Source organism: Apostichopus japonicus, chromosome 4 (assembly GCF_037975245.1).
Source record: "Apostichopus japonicus isolate 1M-3 chromosome 4, ASM3797524v1, whole genome shotgun sequence".
Lineage (NCBI taxonomy): Eukaryota > Metazoa > Echinodermata > Holothuroidea > Aspidochirotida > Stichopodidae > Apostichopus > Apostichopus japonicus.
The window spans coordinates 24,785,648-24,807,538 of NC_092564.1; the positions used below are offsets into that span (position 1 = coordinate 24,785,648).

General features: G+C 36.6%; 1 protein-coding gene across 4 annotated transcripts in view; it reads right to left on the minus strand.

The window, feature by feature from the left end:
• Positions 1–21,891, minus strand: part of LOC139966898 (uncharacterized) — a 68,608-nt gene that overhangs the window by 39,822 nt on the left and 6,895 nt on the right. For all 4 annotated transcript variants that reach the window (XM_071970367.1, XM_071970366.1, XM_071970365.1 and 1 more), the window contains exons 6-27: positions 20,904–21,026; positions 20,290–20,415; positions 19,254–19,382; positions 18,350–18,501; positions 17,337–17,458; positions 16,427–16,587; positions 15,108–15,230; positions 14,609–14,731; positions 13,205–13,324; positions 12,452–12,586; positions 10,376–10,498; positions 9,882–10,048; positions 8,502–8,620; positions 7,134–7,279; positions 6,742–6,870; positions 6,165–6,302; positions 5,159–5,287; positions 4,587–4,706; positions 3,797–3,919; positions 3,065–3,187; positions 2,281–2,403; positions 1,116–1,250 (exon numbers count right to left, since the gene is read on the minus strand). In XM_071970367.1, the coding sequence (XP_071826468.1) occupies positions 1,116–1,250; positions 2,281–2,403; positions 3,065–3,187; positions 3,797–3,919; positions 4,587–4,706; positions 5,159–5,287; positions 6,165–6,302; positions 6,742–6,870; positions 7,134–7,279; positions 8,502–8,620; positions 9,882–10,048; positions 10,376–10,498; positions 12,452–12,586; positions 13,205–13,324; positions 14,609–14,731; positions 15,108–15,230; positions 16,427–16,587; positions 17,337–17,458; positions 18,350–18,501; positions 19,254–19,382; positions 20,290–20,415; positions 20,904–21,026 (2,889 nt within the window). The remainder of the gene's footprint in view (positions 1–1,115; positions 1,251–2,280; positions 2,404–3,064; positions 3,188–3,796; positions 3,920–4,586; positions 4,707–5,158; positions 5,288–6,164; positions 6,303–6,741; positions 6,871–7,133; positions 7,280–8,501; positions 8,621–9,881; positions 10,049–10,375; positions 10,499–12,451; positions 12,587–13,204; positions 13,325–14,608; positions 14,732–15,107; positions 15,231–16,426; positions 16,588–17,336; positions 17,459–18,349; positions 18,502–19,253; positions 19,383–20,289; positions 20,416–20,903; positions 21,027–21,891) is intronic.

The window sequence follows — 21,891 nt, forward strand, 5'->3', positions numbered from 1 at the left end:
TAACAATTTAAGCCATTCGGTCTATCTTCTTTCCAACAGTATATAGGTTACAGGTTTGCCTGACTTATTGTTTTACTGGTTCTGTCTGGTATTAGGTACACTAACAGTGAATTTTACATGTCAAGGGACTCCTAGGGCAATTTTGGAATTAATTATAAAGTCCAAGGTTACTGCATTTGTCTCTTATCCCTGTTTTTCTGGATAAATTCCCCAAACTGCACGGTATCACCAAGGTTAAGAGTTTATGAAACAAGATATTATGCATGTATAGGTTTTAATCAGGTTTTCCACTCATCCATTAAAGATAATCATAAACTTGACAAAGTAATTTAAAATGGCAAATTCTTTTAAAGGGAAGCAAGACAGCCTAGGCATGCAGCTTGTTTAAGACAATGGGAGGCCCTGCAAAATGCATGTGTTCCTGTCATTAAGATTGAAGACAATTTAGAGGTTTGAACATATAATTATGCATGATATACCGATTGGAGACCAATTTTAGACATTGAATGCAGTTTAAAAAACTTGAGACTCAAGACCATTATGAGGTACCAAAGCCATCCAAATTAATTAATGTAAATTATTATGTTATATTATACTAGGTTTACAGTCTTGTTTCAGGGCCAGGGCCCTCTCACATGACTTTAAAACTTAACCCTGGTCATTGGTAACTTGTCACACCTACACACCAAAGTGTGCACAATTCAATCAATCTCTCCTGGGGCACCACAGTGCACCACAACCATGTGTCCCCCGGGGGACTTCCCATAGGGTGCAGCCACAAACCGGCGCACGCAACTATATTTACAAGTTACCTCGCAAGTCCCCATTTATACACCTGGGGTGAAGAGAGGCAATGGAGATAAAGCGCCTTGCCCAAGGACACAACGCAATGATCTGGCCAGGACTCGAACCTGTAATCCTTAGATCACAAGACAACTGCCTTAACCACTTGACCACAACGCCCTCTCATTATTACAAGTCAGTTCAGTAGAGAGGAACAGAGGCCATTAACTTTAAATAAACAAAAGTTTGTGGCTTTCATTTCCCTTTGGTTAAGAACACAGGTAATTTACACAAGTAATGTTATGTATGACGTATAGAAGATATTAACTTACCGATACACATTCCGTTACGTTGAAAGAAGCCTTGCTTACATTCACAGACAGCAGCTCCATTTACATTAACACAGATTTCATTTTCAGCATCACTGCAAGGATTGTTGCCAACACGACAGACAAACTCTAGATTCACTACAGAGAAACAAGGAAGAGAGTATCACATTACCATGACAACTGGTTTCAGATCTCAGTAAAAAATTCCAGCATATTTTACAAATCATAAAATCATCCCAAAGGTTTCCACATTTTACTCTTTGGAGAAGTAATTGGCATTCCAAATGTTAAGAGCCAGCCTCCTAGAAATTTACATTATTTCATTCTTCTGGTTTGCTTTACACACACACCTGATGTCAAATTTGCACTTCTTCAAAAGACCTTTGGAATTACTGCACATTACTGGATATTTAGGTCCAAGTAGGAGAAATTTCCTGGGAACACAGTAACAATGTGACCACCAAGAAAATTTAAATAAAAATGTTTAAAAAATGTTAATTGGCGATGCAGAATTAGTTGACTATGGTCAATACTTCTGCTCATTACACTATATGTATTAAACTGTACATGGCTACAAGCTCACTTTGCTGATAATGTAGTATGCAAATGACCATTATACAAACTGCTGTCCATCATAATGGGGTACGTAGAACTCACATCCCATTGGTTCAACGATGGGTCTAATTAACCAACCACATTCCATGTCAAACTGTCATCGGTGGCCCCCACCACTTGCCGTGATGCCCTTAGAAATCATGTTAGTAACGGCAACACCTGCCTTGCCCCCTTTACTTCAAGCTGATGTATGATGTTTAAGAATATATTAAATTAAATGTATAGAAGGGAAAAGTGTTACATTCATCTTTCAATTATTTCTTTACATGTTTTCTATCACTCTCGAAAACTGTCATCGGTGCCCTTTCAAATTTTGTGCCTTAAATAGAAAGTTGAATACTGTTGCACGGCACCAAGCCATTTCAATGAAAATCCAAGGCCATTTCTAATTTGCCCTGAAGAAAAATTGCCTGGCCCTGTTCAAATCACTGAATTAAAATCAATGAACAGATACATATTTACTAGTCTTACTTTGTATCTTAATTACAAATCAATCTATTGAATAACATAGCTTCATTCGATGATATGTTTAAGGCGTAGGTTTGATACTTACTAACGCACTGTCCATTAATGTTGTCAAAGCCATCTGCACAAACACATCTATAGGAACCTTCATTGTTGAGACAGACTTGGTTCTCTCCAGTGCAAATGGTTGGATCGTTGCATTCAATTATATCTGAAAATACCAAGGAGAGTGACTAAAATAAAAACACTTCCCTGATTCATTTAAGATTTTGACCTGCACAACAGAATAATGTGTGCTGTTTGTTATGTACCTGCGAACCAGCTAGGGTAAGGAGTTTTAAGTTCACCAAGATATAAACTTATGTAAATATAAATTATGCCCCTGATAAAATAAAATGAAAAGCCAAAAATAGCAAAAATGAAATTCTGAAGGAACATTACTAGGCAATACTTGTCTCATATAATCCGTGGCACTTTGGATATATTAATACCTTGGGTTTTCAAACTTTTATTGGTGGTGATCCAAATTATCTTGTTGATCATTTTGGCAACCCTCCAGTGAAAGACATTGTTGTCTGCCTAATGGGTCTACAGGCGGAGTACCCCCCTCACATTTGAGATATTTGTATGTGAATAATGGGCTTAGTGTGCTTAATTGTGCTTAGTACCAAAATGGTGTCCTTTTTTCCAACTTCAGAAGTAATTTTATGTTCACCATTTTTCCAGTGTTTTCCACAAGTACCAGTAATACTTTTTACCTTCCAATTTGTTGGAGACCCTACAAGATATTTTGGGAAGGGTTGTGATCCCCACCCCCCCTACTTTGAATACCAGGAGGGGAGAGGAAGGAGGTATAAGGGTGTTAGACTCACCTTGACAATCTCCATTTGGATCGAGGAAGAACCCAGTTCTACAGACACAGGAGTAAGTACCGGAGAGGTTGATACACTCCGTCTTAGGATCAGTGCATGGTGACATTGTGCATTCATTGATATCTGTACAACACATAAATCATGAGTGGAAGTAAACAATCACTATAAATCATTATTTAACATTTTACAAATTAGGGCCTAAAGTCTTGGCTACTGATAAAAGATGAACTAGTGACACAAGAGCCTTTTGGGACTGATATTATCAGAATCACATCTACTCTTAACAAGTATATTCTTCATTGATTATGAACTACATTGTAAGTCAAAAAGGAGCTACATTCTTTGTCACACATGCTAAACATAGTAGGATAGTATCTGAAAATTTGCAGAAAATAATTTTCACAAACAGAAGGATTCTGCAGTGTGTATTTTGCACAATCTGCCATATTTTGGGAGTTTCGAAAGACCCTGTTTGATGTCATTCAATATATTCATGAATTAAATAATCTCAAAAAAAGGCAGATTCTGACTTGACTTGATGCTTCGTGAAGCTTCTAACCTTTGAATGTGTAAAAGGATAATATATATATTTATCCATACATTATTTTTCCATACTGCATTGGCAACCTAATTCCTTTTATTATTATTTTCTGTTTTAGTGAGATGGTCAAGCAGCAATTATATTTACAGGTTTTGCCTGCTAAAGAAATAATTTGGTTTAAATACACTCACCTTTGCACTGAGCTTCATCCATTGTATAACCATCCAGACAGTCGCACCTATGGCTACCAGGAAGATTGACACAGACCGAGTTGGCAGGGCAACGGATGGGGAATTCATCACATTCATTAATATCTAATAGAGTAGGAGATAAAAATAGTGGGGAAAAAAGAACCAAAAAGGAATAGAACTGAAATAAAAAATCAAATTTTACAAGACGGCACTGCATGAGCTCCAGGATGCAGCTTCTAAGTCTATAATATGTAACTGTAATTGTTTGACCTAACCCCCAGGGGGTTAGCCCCCCACTCTTAGTCACAGCATTTCTGAAAAAGCAAAAAAACTCAGAGAAACTTGCATCTGTTAGATTATGCTAAGAAATGTGCAGTAAGCTTACATTCCAATCAGAGGTTATAGACAAATCTTCCTCACAACAAGTATTAGAAGACTTAGCATCCATGGGTAAGTTGCCAAATTTGAGGGGAAAATCCTTGTTGTAAGAATGCTTGTTTCAAATTTTGCTATGGCTCTTATGACTTCATGTACTCGCAACAGTGATAGAACCATTCATCAGTTAGAAACACACTAATAGATATAATTATCATCATTATCAAAGTGGGCAAGGGGAATGGTCAGATGAAATGTTAGGCCAAGAATCTTGCAAGAATCCTTGGACAATTTATTTTTATTTCTAGCATGATATACTGGACTCGGCAACAGGGAAAAAAGGCAAAAGCCTGATTATTTAGAAACAAATTACTTTCACACATGGTCCATTAAGAATACTACAAATTGCACAAACCTTCACATCTTGTAGCTGTGACTAATTCGTAACCCGGATCGCAGGAACATACAAAGTTATTTAGCTGATCAATACACACTATGTTAGTCCCTTGGCAAGGATTCGATTCACATATATGAGCTGAGAGAGACAATTAGAAAGTTAAAAAATTAAAATGTATACAAAAGAATGTGTCTCATTAAAATAGATTATTACTAGTTTAACCAAATGCATGATCACTGGTTCCACCGCCCACCTCCCCAACCCCCTCAAAATAAGAATCATCCCTCCTATGAAATGAAGATAGCAAACCCTCTCAGCAATCAAATTTGTATTTGTTTGTCTTTGTTTGTATTTGTATTTGTATTTGAATTTGTATTTGTTTGTCTCTGTTAATACACTCAGACTTACTCTCCTGTACCTACTTGATGGTATAATTTACTCTCCATTGTAATACCACACAAAGCTAATTAACACAGCAATCACAAATGTATTCTTCTACAGTGTCTACAAACTGATAATTTATGCCCTTCCCCCTGTTCCCCTCCCCTCCCCCCAACCACACCCTTCCATCAAATTAATACATTACTTACTTTCTGGTAAACATTCTCCATCAAACTGTGGTAGAAAGCCATCCCTACAATTACAAACATACGAGCCATCTGTGTTAACACACTGGCGATTTAGACCAGGGCAGGTCGTGAAGGCACATTCATCAATATCTGCAAAGAAAGACAAAAAAATCAACAGGTTTTTTTTTGTAACACAATCGCTTTGAATGGAGAATGCAAATATTACAGCTTAGCTGACTTTGCCTGGTAAATTTTTTAAGTTTGGACAAAAAGAGCAAAATGGGGTGATATCTTGGTTTACACATTTTTTTTCCTCTATACATTCTTTTTGTTTTCTTCTCATCTATATTAGTTTTCATATTCATTTCAAACAATATTGAATTACCTTTTATGTTGCGTTATTTCTTTAACCATTTTTTTCTTTCCATTTTTTAATTAATTGCAATCAGTTCTATAAGACTAATACATATACTAGTTTGTCATCATGTTACAAATAGTCTTGTTTTTATTGCTGCACTAACAGTGAAATACTATATTTTCTGTTACCTTATATTTCCTTAAAGAATGATTAAGGTAATAACTGATTGTCACAAAATCCAATTTAAAATGCTGTTAATCCACATTAGAACCAGAGCTTGAGAGTGTGGTGAGAAGACAAAACTCTTGAAGGAAATAACAAATTGCCTTCAATTTTCACTGATATGAGCAGATGCACCATTAACATTTTGTCAGCTATCAAAAACATACCAAGACTAAAGTGTCCATTAAACTTTGAGCCCTGATATAATTTTGATCATGAAATTTATTATTTATATGAGGGTAAATGCAGTTGTTGCCATTGGTAACATGATTTTTAAGTGGTAGTTGCACTGAATGCATTTCCAGCCCTGCTTGGCGCTTTCATCTCTACCTTCTCCTTCTCTTCACAAAGTTGATTTGTTTTTGTTTTTAATGTGTTGTTGTTGTTTACACAAGTTGTTTTAAACATTCCTGAATCCACCAAGCTTAAAGACGAAAGCAGACATACCGACACAAATCCCGTCTGTTCCTCTCTGGTAGTTCTCTAAACAATCACAGTAATAACTACGGACATGGACGGTTGAAAAGTAACAGATTTCATTTGGTTCACTGCAGCTGTCGGGATCCATTAGAGTACATTCAACATCTATAGAAGAGATAATAGTGTATGCGTTACAATGAATTTGATAAGTATCAGCAGTAACCAAGCAGGATTTACATATCACTGAAGACATGGTGACTGATGCCTAGTGCTGGTCATTCCGAGGGATAAGCCCTCCTTCTCCTTAACCCTATCCCCTACCTCACCCCCCCCCCCCTCCCTCCTCATCATCTTGTTCTAAAGTACAATTAAGTTTAAACAAGTGAAAACATGATAGGTCTGATAGGTCCACATTTCAGCAGTTTTAAATAGAGGATTATTTTTTTGTAAGATGTATTTTCTTACCAGTAGAAGTAATTTTAAGGATAGAGTTCCATGTCTACAAAGCATAATGTTCAACACAGAATAATTTTACTATAAGTCAGGTCTGCAAGGACCTCATTGGGTACCTCTATAAATATATATAACTACACTTCTCTCTTACCCACACAGCGTCTTGTGGTGTCATCGTATTGGAAGCCGACTTGGCAAATACACAGAATTTGACCACTCTCATATACACACTGAGTGTTAGGTACGTCCACGCAGGGATTAGCGGTCTCGCATTGGTTAGCTACATCAAAGAAAGACAAGAAATATAAAAAAATTAAGAAATGGAAAAAAAAATATAGCGCATAATCAGCAAAGCTGCTCAAAGCACTTTAACAAATGTAAAACCTAAAAGCAAATAGTAACAAAAACCAAAATATTAAATATATAGAACCAATAAGGCAAAAAAATGTAAAAGCCAAAAGCAGCAATGTAAGAAAACACCTGTATTAAACGATACCAAAACAAAATTAAAACTAATAAAAAGCCAAAACCGCAAATACTGACTGTTATCACAGGATATTTGACGATGTTGACAGAGGAACGGTCTCGACAGCTGACAGTAGAGGTTATCCATTAGGAAATTGTTAAGATTAACAGAACCACAGTTTTCAAGACCAGAAATCTGGACGGGGCCACCCTGACGCCAGAGCCTACAGAGAAAAAAAGACAGAGTGATATTATAACACAGGTCTTCAACGAACAATACAAAGCAGTTATAATAGTTGTTTAGCATTTGTAAAAATCTCCAGACCATGTAGATAGATGAATATAACATGTATTGTAAGATTACTATATTCATTTCATGATTAACAAATGTTTAAAAATGCCAAGAAAGTCTGACATTAATTTTCAAAACAAACATTTACCTAGTAACTACCACCATATAGGCCAACACCAGTTTTGTAGCATATGAACGTATATATGTCTAATTTCCTATACATATAGGAATCAGGGCAGAAAATGTTAGCACAATTGCATGTTGAGGTTAAATTCCAGTTAACAACAACATAATAGTGTCCAAAAGAAATACTTAGAATCGTTCCAACATAACATTACAACATAGTTGAGTGCATCTGCCTAGAACTCCACACAGTGGTGTTGAGAGCCAGCTCAGGCACAGGGATTATTATGTCATTGGGCCCATCTTCAATTTTCCTGAAGTATATTTTGAAAATGGGAACAAAGTTTTCTTTGCCCCATATTTACTTGTGCCAAATCCTTAATTTTTCTGGGCCCCCTAATTGACCAAGGGGCTTTAGTCCATCCTGACAGCCCTCTCGTCAGGTTTGACCATACTTATGTAATGTTACAGTGATGAAGCAACAAGCAGCTACTACATCACTACCAGAGTAAAATGATAAAGGACAGCTTAATACATTCTTTGACATACTTATCAACTTTGATAACTTTTAAGTGCTTAAAGCAGCCATTTTGTATGGTCATGAATCTGGATGTAATTCCATCCAATATCCCATCTAAATATGTACAATAATCAAGAATTTATTATATTTAACAATCATTGTTAGCTTTAAAATGGGCTGGAACAATGAAATTATATAACATGTTTCTGTGTGATAAATTTGTCACAATCAAATATGGAATGGTCAAATGTTCACTAAACTTTCAGTGGTAAAAAGGTATGAAATATATATGTATTATGTGCTGAAACAACTGACCACTCCAGCCTTAGGGTTTTGCGCAATATTCCCCAAAGGATTAATAGGTATCATACTGAATTGGTAAACATTGAGTTTGCACATGCTATAAATGAGCGAGGCTGTCTTTACATATTTATATTTATATATAAATATACATATGTTCCTTAGACCTGTACTAACATTGAACAAAACTGAGAAATATAATCATTCTTACATTGGATTTAAAGAAACAAAAGTCCTGTCCCATAGCCATCTGTACTGTTGGTTGTTTTGGGGGTCTTTTTCAAACCCAATCCAGAAATCCCCATCAATTCCAAACTGAGCTAACGCAGTCTAAAGTGGATAAAAGGTTAGAGACAGTCACTTCATATCGTTTAGAGAGGAGAATACACACAGGTAACATGACAGTTCATAACCAATGAGCTGTTGACAAGCAGTGATTATTACAAGTTGCATTCAAAGTAATAGACATAAAACAGTCTCAATAACAATATATAACTTACAGCACATAATATATCTGGTAACACAAGCAAACTACTATGCAAAGATCTGTTATGAATTTTCCATTTTTTTATGAGAACAGAATTCATTACATCTCAAAACTGATCAAGAAAATGTAAGGCTGAATTAATCCCTGATGTGTGATGAATGACCTGTTTAATTCTACCACAACATTGAGTTTCCATACTGTGTCTGTACAAAGGCTTCAGGTTAGAAACCATTTAATCTTGTCAAGGGCCAAGGGACACACCTAGTGGCAGGGAGCTACATACACCCTGTGATTACTAAGACACACTCAGGGACTGGGAATCACACCCAGTAAGAGAGAACTACATCCAATGACAGGGAATCACACCCAGGAGCAGGGAACAAAATCCAGTGACAGGGAATCACACCCAGTAACAGGGAACTACATCCAGTAACAGGGACCTACATCCAGTGACAGGGGACTAGTCGGTGACAGGGGATGACATCCAATGACAGGGAATCACACCCAGTACACAGGGAACTACATCCAATGACAGGGAATCACACCCAGGAGCAGGGAACAAAATCCAGTGACAGGGAATCACACCCAGTAACAGGGAACTACATCCAGTAACAGGGACCTACATCCAGTGACAGGGGACTAGTCGGTGACAGGGAATTACATCCAATGACAGGGAATCACACCCAGTACACAGGGAACTACATCAAATAACAGGGAAACACATCCATTAACAGGGACCTACACCCAGTGACAGGGGATCACACCCAGTGACAGGGAACTACATCCAGTGACAGGGAACTACATCCAGTGACAGGGAATCACACCCAGTTACAAGGAACTACATCCAGTAACAGAGAACTACAGCTAGTGACAGGGAACTACAGCCAGTGACACAGAACTACATCTAGTGACAGGGAACTACATCCAGTGACAGGTAACTACGTCCACTGACGGTGAACAAACATAAATGTAGAAGGGACTGATGGTGATCTATATAGGAAGCTTAAAGCAAACAGAAAGTGCAAAGAGGTAAAATAGACTTTACTTAAATGTTGGAAAGTGAGTTTGCTTATCTGTAATAATATCTGGCAGTCATTTTCTTACCAACAACCTGAAACTGTCATCCAATTGTGCTAGCGAACCAGTGGAGTTAGCTATAGAAGTCTGACAAATTCTATGGGCAGTGTTGAAGTCAATTATATCTTCTGGATCGTTACGTATTTGATAGCAGTAGTTACCGATGGCAATGGTACCATCTGGACAACAGACACCTGCAAAAATAATGAATCACGAAAAAGACCAATAAAGATAGCCTGCTTGAAGGATCTTGGTTCAGATAAATGTATATGCATGTGCTTTCTATCAACAACAAAAAAACTGTGATAAGATGGCAAGTCATTGTTAGGGTACAAGTAATAAGTGTTACATATCATATGTGTCTATGCACTAAACTAATAGGTGCAACTGACAATCTCTGTGTATTTCACTACATGTGTATCAATCAGTTTTAAAAGAATTCTTATTCAATTCAGTTTTCAATTCAAATGTATTCCCTGTAATACTGCACAGAAGAAGCAAAGGCACTTAGAGCAACTCACCCACACAGTTATTGTTGATATCTCTATCTGTACCATCTATGCATAGACATTGGTAACTTCCGATAGTATTTTCACAGAACTCGTTGTTGCCGATACATGGATTCAGCAGACATTCGTCAATATCTGCAAAACAAATGAAAAAGGAAAACACTTTTCGAGGGTGCAGCAGGGAAAGAGAGGAGAGATAGGAAAATACTGTTCAGCTGGGAGAGAAGAGAGATTTGAGACACTGGGGTTGGGTAATAATTGTGAAAGCGTTATGAATTCTATATGCTTACTACATTGATGAAAACAACAGTGGTCAGAGCCCATGCAGTTGTTCTTAGGACTTTTATAGGATGGAAAGGGTTAATTGGATTTGATTCCAAAATGAGGATAAGAAGTTTTCTTTCATTCATCTATATTCTTCTACTTTTTCTTCAAATTATTTACAATCCCCTTCATCATGTGTAGATGTCCACAGATCCTCTGTTGTAATAATTTCCCAGTTGTCACATCATGTGTGAATATCCACACATCCACCATCGTGATATAATACCCTCTTTCATCACATCACATGTAAATATCCACACATCCATGGTAGTTATACAATTTCCCCTCTCCCATGTAGTGTGTAAATGTCCACACATCCACCTTCGTGATATAATACCCCCTTCATCACATCATATGTAAATATCCACACATCCATGGTAGTTCTACAATCTACCATGTAGTGTGTAACTGTCCACACATCCATAGTAGTTATACAATTTCCCCTCTACCGTGTAGTGTGTAAATCTCCATACATCCACTATCGTGATATAATACCCCCCTTCATCACACCTGTGTGAATGTCCACACATCCATGGTAGTTCTACAATCTACCATGTAGTGTGTAAATGTCCACACATCATGTGTGAATATCCACACATCCACCATCGTGATATAATACCCTCTTTAATCACATCACATGTAAATATCCACACATCCATGGTAGTTATACAATTTCCCCTCTACCATGTTGTGTGCAAATGTCCACACATCCACCATCGTGATATAATACCCCCCTTCATCACATCATATGTAAATATCCACACATCCATTGGTAGTTATACAATTTCCCCTCTACCATGTAGTGTGTAAATGTCCACACATCCACCATCGTTATATAATACCCCCTTCATCACATCATATGTAAATGTCCACACATCCATGGTAGTTCTACAATCTACCATGTAGTGTGTAACTGTCCACACATCCATAGTAGTTATACAATTTCCCCTCTACCGTGTAGTGTGTAAATCTCCATACATCCACCATCGTGATATAATACCCCCCTTCATCACACCTGTGTGAATGTCCACACATCCATGGTAGTTCTACAATCTACCATGTCGTGTGTAAATGTCCACACATCCATAGTTATACAATTTCCCCTCTACCGTGTAAATCTCCATACATCCACCATCGTGATATAATACCCCCCTTCATCACACCTGTGTGAATGTCCACACATCCATGGTAGTTCTACAATCTACCATGTCGTGTGTAAATGTCCACACATCCATGGTAGTTATACAATTTCCCCTCTACCGTATAGTGTGTAAATCTCCATACATCCACCATCGTGATATAATACCCCCCTTTATCACACCTGTGTGAATGTCCACACATCCATGGTAGTTCTACAATCTACCATGTAGTGTGTAAATGTCCACACATCCATGGTAGTTATACAATTTCCCCTCTACCGTGTAGTGTGTAAATCTCCATACATCCACCATCGTGATATAATACCCCCCTTCATCACACCTGTGTGAATGTCCACACATCCATGGTAGTTCTACAATCTACCATGTCGTATGTAAATGTCCACACATCCACTGTAGCACAAAATTAAGGCAGCCACAGGTAAAGCATCAGTCAGTATTTATTTTGCTATAGTATTTAGTTGCTGCTTCTTTGGTCTCTCTTCCTTCTTGGTTAGCTAAAGTTTATTCACTGAGCTGGATAAGACAGTTGTTGCAATAAACTTGATTCTACTGCTAATTTATTAGCAAAGAAAGAAATATCGAGAAGTGATCCCATGATACTTACCAAAGCACTCACGCCCTTCGCGTCGGAATCCTTGGAGACAGGTAACATTGTCGCATCGAAAGCTGCCCTCTAGGTTGGTACATTCCTCTCCATCACGGGAGCAGACATTGGGGTCTCTTGCGCATTCGTTGATATCTTGATAGTATAAGTCAAATAATGATACATATTTAAAACAATATAATGAGAGTAGTGATTATAAAACTAAAACATATCATATATCAGTGTTTATGCTACAATGGAGAAGAAGGGTGGTAGGAGTTTTGTTTTGTCTTCCTACAAGCAAAGAGATGCAAGCCACTTAACTTTGATATCCAAAGTGAAAGTATTTTCCATAATTTCAAATTTCACTTTCAGAGGAAATTTCAAAAATCTCATATAAAGTTTGCAACGTTCAACCAAAATGACTATTGATGATGATCTTTTCAGGCTCTGACTAAAAATCTTAAGAAAATAATCTTTTAGTAACATTTTCAAATCTGTTCTGATAGATCCGCTTGACACCCTTTTCATTCTACAGTTATGGTCGTGATATACACAATTTCTACATTTGTCTGTCTATAAATCTTCCTTACTGTTTTCATTTTATCATTTTTCTCGTAACTGTTCTTAATTTTGTGCATGTTTCTTCTTTGCTTTTTTTTACATTCTGCTGTACATATCATAAGATGACATCATCAAGAGAGCTAGCCTCTCTCTATATCTACCTTAATACTCTTCTTTCTAATTTTTTTATTTTTAGAGAACAATACTTACCAATGCAATCTGTAAATGATACTTCAAATCCTGGGGAACACGTGCAACGGTAAGATCCCAGAGTATTCGTACAGTCTCTGTTTCCAGTACAGGGGTTGTCAAGCTCACATTCGTTAACATCTACCCAGAGAAGTGGGAATGAAATTTGAAATCATCGGATAGTGAAATTATCATATACATCGACAGGCATAGAAATCGAAACAACCATTTTGATTTCCACTAAAGAATCCTATCAAATATAAGATGTCACTGTTCACATTCTGCTAAAGCAGAAATCAGTTTGTAAACAGATTATGCCAGTGAGATGTTGTAGCAGAAATGATAGTCCACCCCATGTTTCCCATGCCTTACTTTCAACAACTATGATTATTTTATAAGGTCACTAACTGTTAAAAGCTATCAGCTGTTAATCAGTATATATTTATAACAGACAGTAATAAATATGATTTTAAAAGAAAAGGTACAAATACAAAATCTGCTCCCCAGGTTTGGATGATATATATTTTTCTGTTTAAATTACCAGTTTCTATATCAGAGCTCACAGCCATAATTGCATACCGTTTGTCCAAGAAACAGTTAAGAAGACAGAATCATACAGAAATCCACATTTTTTTCATGGTCATCCAAATATAGTTTGTAAAATGCAAAATGTCTTTGATTCACTCATTGATAAGGGATTACAACACTGAAAATGTTTTTAACATGAAGAGAACACCCTTCATTATTAGATGTTACACAGAAAGTCAACTTTCTCAACAAGAAAGAGTGAAACAAATGTTGGATTATCAAGTGAAAGTAATTGTCCAGTACTCATTGGATGACTTTTAATCTAAGCTCTCATATAGTGATGAGCAGGGTTATAGCCACGCCGGCCGGCGGCGGCCGGTGGTAACCGCCACTCATGCCTGCCGGCCGGCATTGGAAGTGAATAAACAGTCCACAAAAAAATAGTAAAATGCTTGTGAAATACAACAAAAGTAACAAATTTATCTTTCCCTTGCCGTAAAACATGATAATAACGTCACCTTTTTCTGTTATTTACCAAAATACCCTCGGCCCCCACCGGGGCGTTGCCCTGGACCCCACCAGGGGCCCTTAGGCGGGCCCCTGGACCCCCGGCCGTGTGATGTGAGAGCTTCGCTCGCTATGCTTCTCAAATTTATTTAACCAGCACTCACAATCTCCTAGCTATAACCCTGGTGATGAGCCATTTATTCTTTATTTCTAGACTGTGACTAAATATCTGGCGCAGGTGTTATTTAAGAGATGATAAAAAAGATTAGAAGCCATCGAGTGAAGGAGGGGGCATGGGATGAATTAGAAGGGGATAGAAGGGGATTGAGTGAGATTGGGACAGCAGAGAGGGGTGTAGAGGTGGCATGTAGAGGCTCATATGCATTTTACCTTGGCAAAGACCGTCAATTAATGTTGTACCATCCCGACAAGTACATTCATATGATCCAATTAGATTGTTACACATCTGGAAACCCGTGGTACAAAAATCTCCCCCATCACATTCGTTTATATCTGTAAAAAGTAGTCAAATTTATAAGGAATTAAATGCAAAATCATAATTCAATGAACTAATTAAACTTAACATCTATTTAGGGACAGCATTCTTAATATATCATCCTTAGTCTACACTTACCAATTAATTGTTAATTTAAGACGAAAATAGCAAGGCTGAGTTAAAACTGACATTCACATTCTTGTGTGAGGACATTCTTTCTTGATCCTTCTTAGTTTATACTTAACAATAACATGTTATTTAAACATGATAATAAGGAGCCTAAATTAATTAAAACTGACATTCAAATTTTATTGAGAGGACATTTTTTCCAGATACTTCAATAACCTGTTATTGAAATGTGATGACAACAAGCCTAAATTAATTATAACTGACCTTCACATTCTTGTGTGACAGCATTTTTTCTAAATCCATCTTGACAGGTGCAGGTGTGTTGACCATATTCAAAATTACACAGGTCAAACTGTCCAGGGCAAGGATTTCCTGCCTCACAGGGGTCTATAGAAGATATGGTGAAAGAGTGACACATAGTTACACTCTGTAAAAAGGAATCTCAAAATCAAGTTATTATGCAACAAGTAGAATTACTTTGCAAAATTAAGTCATTATACAGCATATACAGTAACATTGCAAAATCAAATCATTACCCGGCAAACACAGTGACATTGCAAAATCAAGTTATTACGCAGCAAACACTGTAACATTGCAAAATTAAGTCATTATACAGCATATACAGTAACATTGCAAAATCAAATCATTACCCAGCAAACACAGTGACATTGCAAAATCAAGTTATTACGCAGCATAAACAATAATAATGGCAAACTCAAGTCATTACACAGCAAATAGAGTAACACTGCAAAACTCAAGTCATTACGCAGCAAATAGGGAGACAATAGAGTCACATTGAAAAATCAAGTCAATATACAACACTCCTCTCTTACGTGTCTCCCAAACGTGTACTCTTTTCTACATAGCTAATGATCATTGGTAATATTGTTGCACGGCACCCCCCTGTCATGACCTTATTTCCAAATTAACCATTCTGAAGCTATACTTCCTTATATGCTCTTTGCACCCCTTCAAAGTGTTTGGTTTTGGTATCTCCAAATCTCATTTTTTAGGCCTCCGTCCCACTGGTTAGCGGCGAGAGCTTCTCATACAAGTTTATTGTTGTGAGTTTGGATTCTCCGTTTTAGTGGTTGGTCCATTTAAGCTGTAAGTGTGGCTTGATAGTGGCATGGGGTTTCCCCTTCCAACAGCAGCAGGCTTAGGCCTTGTTAGGCCCCCCCCCCTGCTCAGTAAAGAGGGGTTCTCTTCAGGAGAGTTGAATAGACCTCCCTTGGCTTCATGTCCCCACATTCCAGGCTGCCTCGCCAGTCCTGAAAGATGTGTCGCTAGAAACAACAGTCAATTGTCATCCAGGATTTTTCGGAAACTTCTCCCTTGGTTAATTACTATCATTTCACATCATAGCCTCCAAGCAATTATGTGTGCTTACATGCTCAGTGTTTAGACCAGGTCATTTATGGGACGACCACAAGTTATCCCCTAAATGTTGTACCTAAGAAATCATTGGCTTTTGACTTGATTCCAACCATTGACCCTTAGATTTATATCCAGTGAGCTACCTACTGTACATGTAAACAGAACCAACACCCAACTAGTTTTTCAGTAAATAAGGCAGTACTTACTGACTGGGGGACATTCAGTGATGGTTGGTCGCTGGCAGACAGAGGAATATCTGATGGTTGGACTGCACTGAGTGGTATGCCACGTACCACTAGGTGGTATGGTCATAAAAACACAATCTAATGATGGTAACACTGACTGTGGCTGTCCTTCCCCCCATCGGCTACATTACAAACAAAATGGAACGATATGGTTAACATCAAGAAGGATCTTTCTCTCTCTCTATGAAAGTTAAAACAATGGTAATCAGTTTTGTGGCCTTCAAGGAGTTCTCTATCTCCCCTAGTGTTCATTATATACGACCCAAGTAATGAAAAAAAACTTAATTATCAACTGTGTTTGGACCTCCACAGCTCAATTCTGATAACGAGCTCTACACACGGGCTGTTTTGCACTTATTTCTACTTCAATTAAAATGAAGAATTAAGGTTGAAATGTTTCACCTTTCCCATATATGGTTAAAAAAAAATGTCAAAGTTGACAGTGTTAGCCGTTAGATATCTAGCATGAACCAGGCAGTTTCAAACAAAATAATAACACATATCGCCAAAATGTATTAGAACATTCCATAGATGTATGTTGTATATATTGGTAATTAACAAAATAAATATTGAACAAAATAATAACAAATATTGCCAAAATGTATTAGAACATTCCATAGATGTATGTTTTATATATTGATTGTGCCTTGTTCGTATGCATGTTATGTTTTGTTTCTGTAGGAGAGGGTAAAAGAGGGGCCAGAAAATCTTCATTGGTAGGAAATACTGAGCCAATAATTTCATATGATAATACTTCTTTCATCTTCTCTCATCTCAAATACCACTTCCAAAATACACAATTTATGTTCTATGCGTCAAATGTGTGTGAGTGACGAAGATTTGAACTGATCTGCATTATCAAGTTACATACTTCACAAGTGTCCCGACGACCGAACCATCTGACACCCATTTAAATATTCCTTCATTGTCCATGTCATTCAGGCCAATCCAGACTCCCAATGAATCGGCTGGGAAGTTTTCCAAGATGTATTGCTGTAAAATTGTTAAAATAAGTAACATTATGATAATATTTTAGTAATTAATAGTAAACATAATAGTAAACTGTTAGTAATTAAAAGTAAACAAAGTTTATATAAAGACAACTAAATATCATTAACTTATTTCAGAAAGAAACCAAACTTGTCTGAATATGGCTTATTTCAACAGGAACTACAGTACTCTAGTAAAGTATTTTTCGATTCATGGAGCAAAAACGATGAAAAGTACAGACAAAACAATAAAAATAAGCACACAGCCAAACTTGCCTAAGTCGATGAACAACAAAGAAACTTCGGTATACATAGCTAACCAACAAAGTAATTTCAATCTAAATACTTCCTACCGTTCTGAAGCACTATTGTCAAAATAAAACACCTTTCTCATACAGCTTGAATGCTTAACTGTAAAATTTCATCTTGGATTCTTTAAATAATAATTTATCCCATGGGAGACTGAATACTTAACAAATAATTTATCCCATAGGGAACTTGAATATTTAAGTAATAACCTTTGTCTTTGGAAACTTTGGAACACTTATTAACTTTTCCAATACTGGATTTGAACAATGAAAAGTAATTTATACTATAGGGAACTTGAAAACTTTACTAATAATTTACCGCAAATGGAACTTCAATACTTAAGTGATCACATTTCCCATAGGAAACTTGAACACTTAAGTAATCACTTTTCCAATAGGGAATGTAAATATTTAAGGAAATCAGTTATCCCAGAGAGAACTTGAAACGTCCACCATATAGGGACCTTGAAAACATAAGTAAATCATTTCTCCCATTTGGCACTGAATACTAACACTAACTGAACTATAATGTGGGTAGAAACTTGTTTCATAGCCGATCATACAAATATCATTTGTCGATAGGTTACCGTGACAGCATCCAGGGGATCAATCTTGGAGAGGAAACCTCCGATAGCAATGCAAAAGTCAGAAGCATCTGTGTGACTCGCCTCCATATCTATGACAATGTGACAATTACCACCAATCAGCTCAAACCCAGACGGACAGCAAGTGTCATCAGCTGTAGAAAAGAACAAATATTAAAATCATTGATATTAAATCAAAAACATGATGACCTCACCAGAACAAAGGACTGGTTGCCTCAGTCAGCAGAAGCAGGTAAGCTGTAGGCTGGTGGGCAGCTGTAAACACTCTCTTGTGACAGAGCCAGGGCTATTGCTGAATATGTTGGAGTACCATTAAGTGTCTCTTAAGAAACGTCTAGCCATGGAATACGAATCAATTAGGAATGTATCTATGCATACTATGGTGTATAAATATCCATGAATAATGTATCAATTAGTAATGTATCCACTTGTTATGTATTCATGTATTTTATGGAGTATTATAATACTCAATCATTCATGTATATATATTATGGACTACTACTACTTAAATAAGTAATGTATCCATTTATATGACTTAACTAGCAATGTAGCCATTTATATAATGGAGTTAGTATTGTTGTATGCACCTTATGCAGTACTACTCAATTAGTAATATTTCCATGCATATTATAGAATACTACTCAATTGGTAATGTATCCATGTACATTTGAGTACTACTTAATTAACAATGAATCCTTACATATAAGTAAAAAACCTGTGTAACATTGTGTAAGTACCAACTCCTCTTTGGTAAATTACATAAACTGACACCTTCCATATGAAGACAAAGGTTTTTACTACAGTACTATAGATTGATTTCACAATGTTTGGCTAGTCTACACCAACTCCCTTTTCTTAATACATACATCAAAGCATTAACTCTTACCCACGCAATCCCCATTGGCATCAAGACTGAAGTACCTCTCACAGAGGCAGACATGGCCACCAGGAGTGTTCATACAGATTTCATTAAGTCCAGTACATGGATTAATGGCATCTGAACACTCATCAACATCTGGCATAATAAAGAACAAAACATTTAACATGAGATTAAACAGATTTTCTTCATGAATTCAAGCTGAGATGCTTAATGCCATGCAATGCAGAATTCTCTAGATAGCAAAAGCTCATATCCCAAAGTTAAAACAAACAGAAGGTGGGCAAGAGGTGCTACCATGTAACAGATGGTCTTATCTTGTAACAGGTCAGGAAACTCCAAATGTGTTCAGTAACATGTGTTTGTATGACAACACTTATATATTTCTGCTGGCAACTAATGAAATAGAACAACAATTTACAAGTTATGATCTGCTTCATTCAAAGGAAGATCTTGTCATGCAAATTTGTATAAAGTCAGTGCTTTTACCAAACAACAGAGAAGTTAAAAGAAACTCATCACCAACTCTAATTCCCAGATTTATAACACTGATCACCAAGGAAGAGACATAAAATACCACATCTCTATCTCAATTTATTTGGAAACTTGAGCTACATCATAACCTGCAATGGTCACTGATCAAATCACTTTTGTTTTTTCCCCAAAATTCCTACAATAATATTAACATAACCTTATTAAACTTTCTGCATTTTTTTTATTTAATACTGTCTGGTATTGTCAAGTTACTGTATCATAACTAATCACTGATTATTATTGTTAATCAGTTTCAATTACATAAACAACAAAAACAGACTGTTTGATGCCAAATTGCAGTGCTTGTGATGAGTTTAAACACAACTATGAAAGAAAAAGGGACATTTCATTTTTATTCTGAACTTTCTCTCACCACCTTTAAGCACCTTCAATGGCAGCATCTTGAGATACCATATAAACAAATGGTTTCCAACCTATACCTTCACAGCTCCCATATGGATCGTGGATTTAGGTTATATTATTTGTATTTGTTAGGATAAATTTATCTTACCAACACAGATGTTTCGGTCATCTTTCAAAAATCCTTGGTTGCACTCACAAGTGAAGCCTCCGTCAAAGTTAGAACAAACCTCCTCGAATCCGACACATATCACAGCGTCATCACACTCGTTAATATCTTTAAAAGAACGTACAATAGAAATATCTATGTGATCTGTTCCCATATGCTCTCACATATATTCCCCACATTAATAATGTGACTAAATGTTTCACACAAAATGTTAATGAAATATCGCTGAATCAGGCAAAGGCTAATTTAGTTTGTTAACATCTGAGATTCCTAAATTTCTTTCCAGCAAAACCATTCATGTCAGAGGAATTTTTTTCCAAGGATAAACACTGACTAACTTAAAACAAGTTCAAACATATCCAGCCATTAATCTGGTACAATTCTTGATTTTATCGAATAAAAGGTAACCTATTTTGGTTTTCCATCTCAGTTTTTCCATTGCCTGGCAAAATATAAGTAAACAAGTTAATACTAACAAAAGCATATGTGGGTCTTGTTCTGTATATTCCATCATTTCATACTCCATAAAAGCTCAAAATGGGGTCAATTTGGAAGACCACTACCACCTTGTAAAAAGCAAACTAAGAATTACATACCAATACATCCCACATCCACATCAGCCGGAGTATGACCAGGGAGACAGGCACAGGAAAAAGAGCCGGGGAGATTTGTACATTCTTCGTTGATCACGCATGGATTACTGGCGCATTCATCGATATCTGTAAACAACACAAGAGAAGACATTTTCTTCTTGCTTCACTCTACAATGATTGTATGCATGACAGAATCTAATATGATGCATGCTTTGTCTTCTGAACAAACAATCACACACTGCTTAGCTACAAGTTTACTGTCAGACTATAGTGTAGCCTGGAATTAATCAAATTAGCAACAGGGGTGGTGGCAGCATAATAGCTTCAATTTGTAATTCACTATATTTGTTGATTTGTTGAAACTGCAGTGTTTAATGGCGTAAGAGACTGGTCAACATATTTTGCAATAAGATTATCTATCAAGTCATATTGTTAACAGAAATAACAAATGATCAATGAGACAGTTTATCGTCTCAGTCTATATGTTACATAAGTTGCTTAACCAACAAAATATTCTGTTTAATATGAACTATGATATGATTGTATTAATTACAGGAAGTCTGGCCTCCAATGTACCAGCATGGTAAAGCCTTTGCAGCTGTTTTAATAACATCCTCCTCATACAAACATTTAATGGTCATCATAAAGATGGCAAATATGTTAGAATGTCAAATAATGACCGGTCGATCATGCTCAACAAATCAAGAATTCTATACTGCCACACTTCAAAGCATATACCTTCTTTGAGACATTTAATTGTCTAATTGAACACTTCTGAATTTCTTAGAAATGTTTCCATGGTCAAACCTTCCATGAAGACTCCTTTTTTGTCATTTTTAAGCAAAAGTTGCATCCTAATTTGCACAGCTAATTCTGGTGACGTTTCACCTCTTAACTTTGGCCATCATCTTAATCATGAATTAGACATTTCAGGATATATTACTGGTGGGAAATAATCCCACAATATTTGGAAGTTTAACATTTTGGGTGA